This window comes from Myotis brandtii, unplaced genomic scaffold, assembly GCF_000412655.1.
Source record: "Myotis brandtii unplaced genomic scaffold, ASM41265v1 scaffold240, whole genome shotgun sequence".
In the NCBI taxonomy this organism is placed as follows: domain Eukaryota; kingdom Metazoa; phylum Chordata; class Mammalia; order Chiroptera; family Vespertilionidae; genus Myotis; species Myotis brandtii.
In genome coordinates this window covers 3,425,757-3,435,095 of record NW_005359064.1, presented here as the reverse complement: position 1 = coordinate 3,435,095, position 9,339 = coordinate 3,425,757, and the positions used below count along the sequence as shown (strand labels likewise).

General features: G+C 46.5%; 1 protein-coding gene across 5 annotated transcripts in view; it reads right to left on the bottom strand.

The window, feature by feature from the left end:
* PRELID3A (PRELI domain containing 3A) overlaps positions 1–9,339 on the bottom strand; it is a 24,543-nt gene that overhangs the window by 12,951 nt on the left and 2,253 nt on the right. Inside the window, exons 3-6 of one of the 5 annotated variants that reach the window (XR_001362249.1) lie at positions 6,869–6,939; positions 6,659–6,761; positions 4,983–5,131; positions 2,877–4,070 (exon numbers count right to left, since the gene is read on the bottom strand). Coding sequence is in view for 4 of the 5 variants with exons in the window: in XM_014540278.1 (XP_014395764.1) it covers positions 5,011–5,064; positions 6,659–6,761; positions 6,869–6,939 (228 nt within the window). In the remaining variant the exon portion in view is untranslated. Of the gene's footprint in view, positions 1–2,109; positions 2,449–2,876; positions 4,071–4,982; positions 5,132–6,658; positions 6,762–6,868; positions 6,940–9,339 lie in introns of those variants that run through there. The other 4 variants (XM_014540278.1, XM_014540281.1, XM_014540279.1 and 1 more) reach the window with 4 other exon arrangements.

Sequence of the window (9,339 nt, the reverse complement as noted above, 5' to 3'; positions counted from 1 at the left end):
ACATATTTGTTTAAAACTATTCCCTTATTTTTTACTGAGATGAAATTCACATACCTTACCCATTTTAAAGTATACCCTCAGAGGTATGTAGTACATTTAGTGTTGTGCAACCATCACTTCTATCTCATTTCAAAACATTTCCATCACTCCAAAAGGAAATCCCGTACCCATTAAGCAGTCTCCCCCACGTGTGCCTCCCCTGACCTCCTGGCAAACACCAATCTGCTTTGATGGGTAAACAGCTTTACCCATTCTAGATGGCGTGTGTAAATGAAACCACACAGTACGCAGGCTGCTGTGCATGGCTTCTTTTACTTAGCGTAATGTTTTAGAGATTCACCCGTGTTGTAATATGTGTCAGTACTTCATTCCTTTTTGTGGCTGAAATATATTCCAGTGTATGGATACACCACATTTAGTTTATCCATTTATCAGTTGAAAAACATTGGGTGGTCTCCACCTTTTGGCTATGAATTCTCCTGTGAACATTCCTATATTTGAGTACTTGTTTTCAATAGTTTTGAGTATATAACTAGGCATGGAGTGGCGACACCATTTTACATTACCACCAGCATGCAACAAGTTTCCAGTTTCTCCACATCTTTGTCAATGCTTGTTCTTTTCCCTATCTTCTTCAGAGAATCGTCTCTCTAAAAATCAATAAACATATCCTCGGGTGAGGATTTTTTTTTTTAAGGGCAAAGGACCTGAATAGACACTTCTCCAAAAAGGACATATACCTGGCCTATAGACATATAAAAAGATGCTCAATGTCCTAATCATCAGAGAAATGCAAATTAAAATCACTTCACACCTATCAGAACGGCTATTATCAATAAATCAATAAACAAGTGTTGGCGAGGATGTGGAGAAAAGGGAACCCTAGTGCACTGCTGGTGGGAATGCAGATTGGTGCAGTCACTGTGGAAAATAATATGGAGTTTCCTCAAAAAATTAAAAATGGAAGTGCTTTATGATCCAGTGATTACAATTCCAGGAATATATCCAAAGAAACCCAAAACTCTAATTCGAAGGAGTATATGCACCCATGTGTTCATTGCATGATTATTTACAACTAGAGGCCCGGTGCATGAAAATTCATGCACTGGAGGGGGCGGTCCCTCAGCCCAGACTGTCCCCTCTCACAGTCCAGGATCACCATCTTTGCGACAGCATGAAGGTCAATTAGCATATTCCCTCTTTATTAGATAGGATAGCCAAGATTTAGAAGCAGCCCAAGTGCCCATCAGTAGGCGAGTGGGTAAAAAAGCTGTGGTACATTTACACAATGGAATAATACTCAGCCATAAGAAGGAGGAAATCTTACCCTTTGCGACAGCATGGATGGACCTGGAGAACATTATGCTATGTGAAATAAGCCAGTCAGAGAAAGACAAGTACCATGTGATTTCACTCATATGTGGAATCTAATGAACAAAATAAACTAACAAGTTGATTCTGTCAATTTTGCCAGCTTATTGGTTGTTTCATTGGAGGGCCTGATTCTTGGAGCACCACCGCTGCCATTTTCCGTGATGTCACTATATATTTTTTTAACTTTTAATTTTGACATTATTATAAACCCACAGGAAGCTGCAAAGATGGTACAGGAATGCCCCATGTACCTTTCACCCACTTTCCCCTAATAACATCTTATATAATTATAATACAATATCAAAAACAGGAATTCAACACATACAACACAGTGAATTTTAAAAGATCACTTCAAGCCAGGCTTAGCCGTATGAAATTTCCCAGATCAGAGATAAAAAGATCCTAAAAGCTTTGAGAGAGAAAAAAGCCCCATGCGGAGACCAAGAACCAGAGTGCAAAACAATGGAGCAATGCCTCCACACTTCCGAGTGAAAGCGTTTTTTATCTAGAATCGTAAATGAAGCGTGAGAACAGAAGAGACATTTTCAGATGTGCTCAGTCCTAGGCCAGTGATGGCGAACCTATGACACGCGTGTCAGAGGTGACACGCGAACTCATTTTTTTGGTTGATTTTTCTTGGTTAAATGGCATTTAAATATATAAGATAAATATCAAAAATATAAATCTTTGTTTTACTATGGTTGCAAATATCAAAAAATTTCTATATGTGACACGGCACCAGAGTTAAGTTAGGGTTTTTCAAAATGCTGACACGCCGAGCTCAAAAGGTTCCCCATCACTGTCCTAGGCGCTACCACAAGAGTCCTTTCCAGTCGGGAACCCAGAAGAGAAGAGGCAGGGAGCCCAGGAGACAAGGTTCCAGGACAGGAGGCGGGCCTAGGAAGTGCCCGGACTGAAGACAGCCCTGCGGCTGCTGGGCCACAGGAGAGCGAGCGAGACCAGGCTCCCAGGAAGGGCAGCGCCAGGGAAACGGGAGAGGATACCCTGTGGGAGACGATGTCGCGGGGCATTGCAGAGAGTGGGTGAAGAGTGTAGGAGGACTCAGCCAGACTTCTAAGAAATAAATAGATTAAGAGAATGAGATCAGTATTACCTTCAAGGGAAAAAACTTATATAAGAAAACATAATTCTGGTATTTACGTTTGGCTTGTTAAAAAATAACAGTAATATATTTTCAAAACGTTGTAATTTCTGAATGTGCTTTTAACCATACATTACAATATAGCTGCTGATGGGCTTTCAGGTCTGTGAACTGACTCTTGTCTGGGCACTGGTTATTGTGTGTGTGTGTTTTACTCTATGATGGCAGCTCATTTTATGCCTGTTATTTTTTTAATCCTCACCTGAGGATATCTTCCCATTGATTTTTAGAGAGAGTGGGGGGGGGGGGGGGGGGGGGGGGGGGGAGAGAAGCTGTAAGAGATAAAATAATAATCCACCACCACGGGAAGTCAACAGACCACATCTAAAATTATTGAATCAAGAAAAAAGCAGAATATGCCTATTTATTTAGAAATCTAACAGTAAATGGCAGAAATAGCCAAGAGTTCAGAGTCCTCTCAGAAGGGGCAAACCTTGCAGTGCAAAAGGGGTAAGAGTGTTTGTTTTTGACATAAAAACTCTATTTTGCCTTAAGCTTTATGCATAAAATAGTCTAATAAAATAAAAATGAGTAATTTCATGTTGGATTGGAAGTACTATTATCAAACAAAAAGCAATACCTAATAAAACAGTGAAACACAGGTTCTACCCATCCTTTATGGAGGAGGCCTTCTCTAAAGGTTTTATAATTTGAAAGATATTGAAAGAGATTTTACTTTTGAAAACGGGAAAATGAAAACTCCCAATTTGGGAAGCGCCGTCAAGCTAACAGGATAGCAGTGGCTCTCCATGAGGACAGGTCTGAATGCGGAGAAGGGACCCTGGCCTTCAGCACTTGGGGTCACTGGTCCCAGATGGCAGGACAGACGAGGTGCAGGCCCAGGACAGAGCTTTGCTCTCCTGACCAGTTCTGCCTCTGATTGGAGAGCTCACGGTCCTGTCAACCACACATGTCACCGTTGGGGGCGGGGGGGACGCCCCTGCTCTAGCGTGTGCAGATTTGCGCAGTGATGAGGGGAAGAGAGGGGTCCATGGCAACACCATCTGAAACGGCAGATGGTAACCAGCTATGTGTAAAGGGACTGGTGGTGAAGACTGTTATTTAAGAGGCAGGGGAGGGAAACGGGCAGCAATCTGAAAAGAGAAAAGCTATTTAGTGCTTTCCCAAGAACTGGCAAGAAAGAGCCGGGAGCTGTTGCTAAGGAGAAAATAGACAAAGGCACAAGAACAGTCTGACTAAACGCTGGCATGGGGGCGGCTAGGCTGTGGGCAGGGCCGGCTCCCAGGACCCTGCTCGGCAATCAGGATGACGAAGTGGCAGCTTCGTGGCCCCTGTCCTCCTCCTGTGAGAGGTCGTCTTCCTCTGGGTCTCACTCTGCAACAGAGGAGCTCCTTCTGCACCTTGGCCGAGCTTCCTGTCCTGGGGTCACCACGGAGGAGCCTGGAGGAGGCTGCGAGCAGGCAGGAGGCGGATTCCAGCAGATTCCACACCTCTCCCAGACTGGGCCCTTGAATCGTATTCAGGACTTGCTTCTTTCTTCCTTTCTTTATTTCCTCTTTGATTTTTTGGGCATCTGATTAAAGATTGAGGCAGTTTAGCTCCAGTGTATGAGGAAATTGAATGTGGCAGAGTCCACAACTCAAACTGACACCATCCCACACACCACACTGCCCACACACACCATGCTCACCCAGTGGTCACCTTAGCGGTGCATCCATGGAAGGAAAGAGGATCAGCTGCAGACCATGACCTTGGGTTCAAGGTAAAGGCGTATGGCAAACCTCAACCTCAGTGACTTAAGAAAAATCAGCAAGAAGTTCTTAAAGAAGACTGAACCCCGCGGCTGTCATTTGCTGACTGAGGCACCAAATGTATACCCAGGTGCTGCAGACAGCCCACAGACAGACCGACCGCGGGCAGCGGGTCCCAGAGCAGCACAGCGGAGAGAGTCAACAGGGTGAGGAGTTTGAAGGCAGGAGTGTAAGGATCCCACAAACAGAAGGCAGCAGGAAACTCTGACTTTCTTATGAGATATGAAGATCACTGCTGACCATTAAGTGTCAAATCCATGTTGACAATCCAGCCACTGCTGGCCTAGGAACCAAGGGGTGTTTGGGTAGCTCAAGGAGATGCTTTTGCCACTAAAAGGAAACGGCCAGTGGCAGGTGCACGGTGGGGGCTGGCTTGCAGGGAGGGAGAAGGTGGGCCCACTTTCTCCTCTCAGCACTGGCGCCAGGGCACAGAGTAGTCTTTATGAGAACATGTGCAAATATTCAAATCCCACTCCAAATGAAACAATCCTCCCGCTACCCGGCCTTTCACACTGTCCGGACCTACTAATGAAAGCTCTGTACTCTGCACAGGCTGTGGGACAGTGGTCGGCCAACTGCGGCTCGCAAACCACATGCGGCTCTTTGGCCCCTTGAGTGTGGCTCTTCCACAAAATACCGACTTCTGCGCATGGGCCATAAAGTTTCAATCGCACTGTTCATGAGGCGCAGGTGCAGGCCCCGTTAGCTCACAGCGCTTTCAGGATTTTCAATTATCCACTCAATAGCAGCCCACCCCTGGAGCAACACAGAAGGGTTTCAACATGGTGTAAGAGCTCTGCCTCCTGCAGCGGCAGCTGCAAGCCTGTGATTTAAACGGCAGTTTTAAAGATACAACAGTCACCATTTGCGAGCAATCTTTCCCTGTAAGCAGGCAGTGTCTCAAATTCGAAATTAGGGGGTATGCATTCTGCCTAAAATTCCTGCACCAGGTTGGCTATACTGACACTGGCACCCCTCACCCGCACCGCCACCTCCTGAGAGCAGGGCGAGGGGAAAGGCAGCCACCCTCCTGGCCTCCATGTGTTGTCCCAAAGCTCTGGCTCCCGAATCCCAGATGACCTGATGCCCCATCTCCCATCTCCTGTGCCCACCCTCGGCCTACCAGCTCTCCCAGGCATCTCCCCGACTGACCAGCGATTCTGTCAAATCATAACTATAGCTAGAGGGAGGGCTGATTCTCTACCAGGCCTTCAACACAATAACCCCTAAGATAAGTGAATGAAAGAATTGTATTTGGCTGCACTGAGTTTACCCTGATTTTTCTCATAAAAGGTCTGAGGTGGCTTTGGCCTCACCCAGTATTGACTTCCTCCTTGTTTTTTCACAAACCGGAGGGTGCCTGCCCTAAGCCAGACCCTGGACACACGGGTCAGTAAGGCTGTCCTCCCCTCCCCCCAGGGCTCGCACTGGGGACACAATGCGCGCAGCTTGAGGCACTGTGGTTCCACCTTCCCTGAACCGAGCCAAGCGACTGCATACATTTCTCAGATCTGGATTTTTCTAAACAGTGGGGCAGATTAGCTCTTCTAGACTAAATGTGAGCAAAAATAGTTTCCCGCTAGGATCTGACTTATGCATGGTAGGCAGGGAAGTACGGCTTAGGCAGCAGCTAACTGATGACCAACATGAGGCATCACTTCTGACTGAGACAAAGGGAGAGAAGGGGAGGGTGGCCAGGGTGGGAGCAAAGGGAGGACGCTTGGGGAAGGTGGGAGCCTGTGAAGTAAGCTAAGGTGAAAAGCCAGGCCCTGCCCTGGTGAGCGGCAGGCATTACCTTGAACTTGCACACATCCCAGCTCTCTCTTCTGCTGCAGAGGAAGGCAACCTGGACTCCGGGATAGTCCCTGAGGCTGAGCCCTCCACCCAGGGACCCGGGCAGGATGGCCTCCCGGGTGCATCCTTTCTCCTCTCACCTCCACCAAGCTCACTCCCCAGTCCTGCCAGAGAATGCCAGCTGCCTCCAGGGAAAGCTCGCAAATGGAGAGGTGGGGCCAAAGCTACATAACGCCTATGAAATAGGAAACCGGGGAAAATCCCGCATGCCCTGCCTGACGACATAAACACACATCATTTAATGTGTGGGGTTGTTTAATAACTGAGCCTGTTATTTCAGCTCTTCGCCTCGGCTGGCTTTACCCTGCACTTTTCCCTCGGATGGGCACGCCTCCCTTGCTGCCAGTTTTGAAGGTAAATATGGAACATGATGCAGCAGTACAAGCTAAACTAGACAGCGGGCCCCGCACGCACGGACTACGGGACCTCGCATTTCACCCGCTTCCCCTGGCACCTAACAGCCAGAGCACACACAGGGCCGGACGGAGAGCCATACCTTCTTTGCGTTGGATGATATTGTGTTGGCCATTAAGCCTTCCAGGTAGCTACCAAGGCTGATCCCCTTCACGGTGATGATGGCTTCCTGTGTGAGCACCGTCCTGCAGAGGAGCAAGAAGCACAAGGCTGAGCGACCCGAAGAGAGGGGAGGCTCCACCCGCCCTGACCCTGGAGTTCAACGTGTGGAAGCCGGGGCGAGACCACGTACATGTCAGGGTTCTTCGGATGGGGTGTGTACACCAACCTCTCGTTCACCGACACAAAGTTTGTGAGTGTGATCTTAAAAAAAGGAACAATGGCTTTAGGTTCTACTTCTCTTCCGTTTCTTCCCAAACCATCCGCCTGTCCCCCAAACAGCACCTACTGGAGCCAGAACAGAAGAAACATTTTGGCCCAGAAGGCACCACCGTATTAAGTCCCAGGGAAACCGGGTGCTAGCTGCTTCACTGGCTTCTCTCCACCCAAACCTGAGCTGGGCCTGGCCTTCCAGGGACAGTAGCCCACACTTTTTGAAAGTTTGCATATGCTACTTTGCTTTTAGGAAAGACCTACATCAGTCCCTGTTTTTGCTAACTGGTAGAAATTTGAAGAGGATCTTTGCTTTTATGAAAAAAGGTGACAAGCAAAAACAGCGTTCAGGAGCCACGCTCAGCATCTCAGCAGCAAGCCCCAGCCGGAGTTGCGAACTGTCTGTGAGCACCTGCGCTTTATCTCCATTTATTTTGTGCATCGTTACCAAGATGTGTCCTAATGAAACTGCTCCTTCACAATGAAAAAAGGTGACAAGCAAAAACAGCGTTCAGGAGCCACGCTCAGCATCTCAGCAGCAAGCCCCGGCCGGAGCTTCGAACTGTCTGTTGCACCTGCGCTTTATCTCCATTTATTTTGTGTATCGTTACCAAGATGAGTCCTAATGAAACTGCTCCTTCACGTTACACCATTTCGGCTTACCTAAGGTTTCATAGGAACACTCTACTTTTGGATAGTGAGGGAACCTGTATTTTCAAACTTCCAAACTCTCAGCCAAAAAAGGACAAAATATTCCTGGGTTAGCATGCAGGTAAATGAGTAGAGGCTTCTCGCCCACCAGGGGCAGGCTCTGGCTTTGGGACACTGTGTCCTGGAGTTTCGCAGGGCAGCGCCCTGAGTCTGCACAGACTGTGAGAGCAAAATATATAGACATCTCCTCAGGGCTGTGTCCTGTAAACCAACTAGCCCCCACCCATGTACATTTTTAATATTTTCTATTAAAAACTACTTGAAAACTGGAGCTCTAGAACAGCACGGTCCCACAGAATTTTCTGTAATATTAGAAATGTCCTGCCCAGCCGGTGTGGCTCAGTGGTTGAGTGTCCACGTATGAACCAGGAGGTCACAGTTCAATTCCTGATCAGGCACATGCCTGAGTTTTGGGCTCGATTCCCAGTAGGGACTGGCAGGAGGCAGCCGATCAGTGATTCTCTCTCATCATTTATGTTTCTATCTCTCTCTCCTTCTCCCTTCCTCTCTGAAATCAATATATATATATAAAATGTTCTATCTCTAAGCTGTTCATTGTCGAAGTCACTAAACGTGTGTGGCCAGTGAACACATGGAATGTGGTTAGTGTGCAGGGGAACTGAATTTTTAATTTTACTTAATCCTAATTAATTGAAATGGAAATAGCCACATGTGGCTGACAATGGAATTTCATCTTTGTTTAACTCAATTTACTCTCTTAGCAAAGAGCCAATTCCAATATAAGACCTTTTTTTTTTAAAGTTCAAGTGGTCAAAGGCAATGTAATCTTCCAGCAATGATAAACTTGAAGCACTTATACTTTCTCCTGTAATCATCTCTCACTGAGCTCCCAGCCTGGCCTCAGTGTCCGGGAAAGTGGTTAGCAGGGAAATCTCTTTCCTCCTATTGCGTACAGAGTAGTCACAAGCTCATTAGTTACAGTGAATACAGTGTATGGAAATATTTATCAACATTAACAACTAAACTCCGATTAGCTATGATCTTTTTATGTGCAATGTTTTTATGCCTGCTGTATTTTATAAACCTTATTTCCCTTCATTAATCCTCATAACAATACTATGAGATTTGTCCTTTTTTCTTTTTAAGACAAGGAATGTGGGGGCCAGAAAAGGTTAATAAGGAACACATGCAGTCATACAACCATTCCATGATAATTTCAGGATACGGTTCACAACTGTCCTACGCCATACCCTATTTCCTTTCCACTGGACCTCACTGTAGCATGAACCATCCTTCTTTACTGAAAACTAAACTTTCGTGAAGGACGGAGTGGAATTTTCCAAGTAGAGGAGAGAAAACAGAATATGTAAATTGTCAGCTTTGGCCGATGAGGGGACACACCTGCGAGGCTCCCTGTGTCTTTACACAGCAGGGCTGCCTGGGACGAGGGAAAGGTCAGAGATGCTATGCCAAACACTGTAAGTGGCTCAGAACATAACCTTCCACACGCAGAGACACAATCCACAGTGAGATTTCATAAAGCAAACCCTGTTCCTAGCCGATGCATTCTCCCCAACATGTTTTTGAATGTGCATTAAGCCAATGTACATTTTTCTAATTGAGAGAAGTGAGAGGGAGTGAAGGAGGAAAGTCGCTTTTAAAATTTCTGCTAAATCCAAAGAAAAATGAAATTACTGCTAAAAATCACCCTTGCTAATT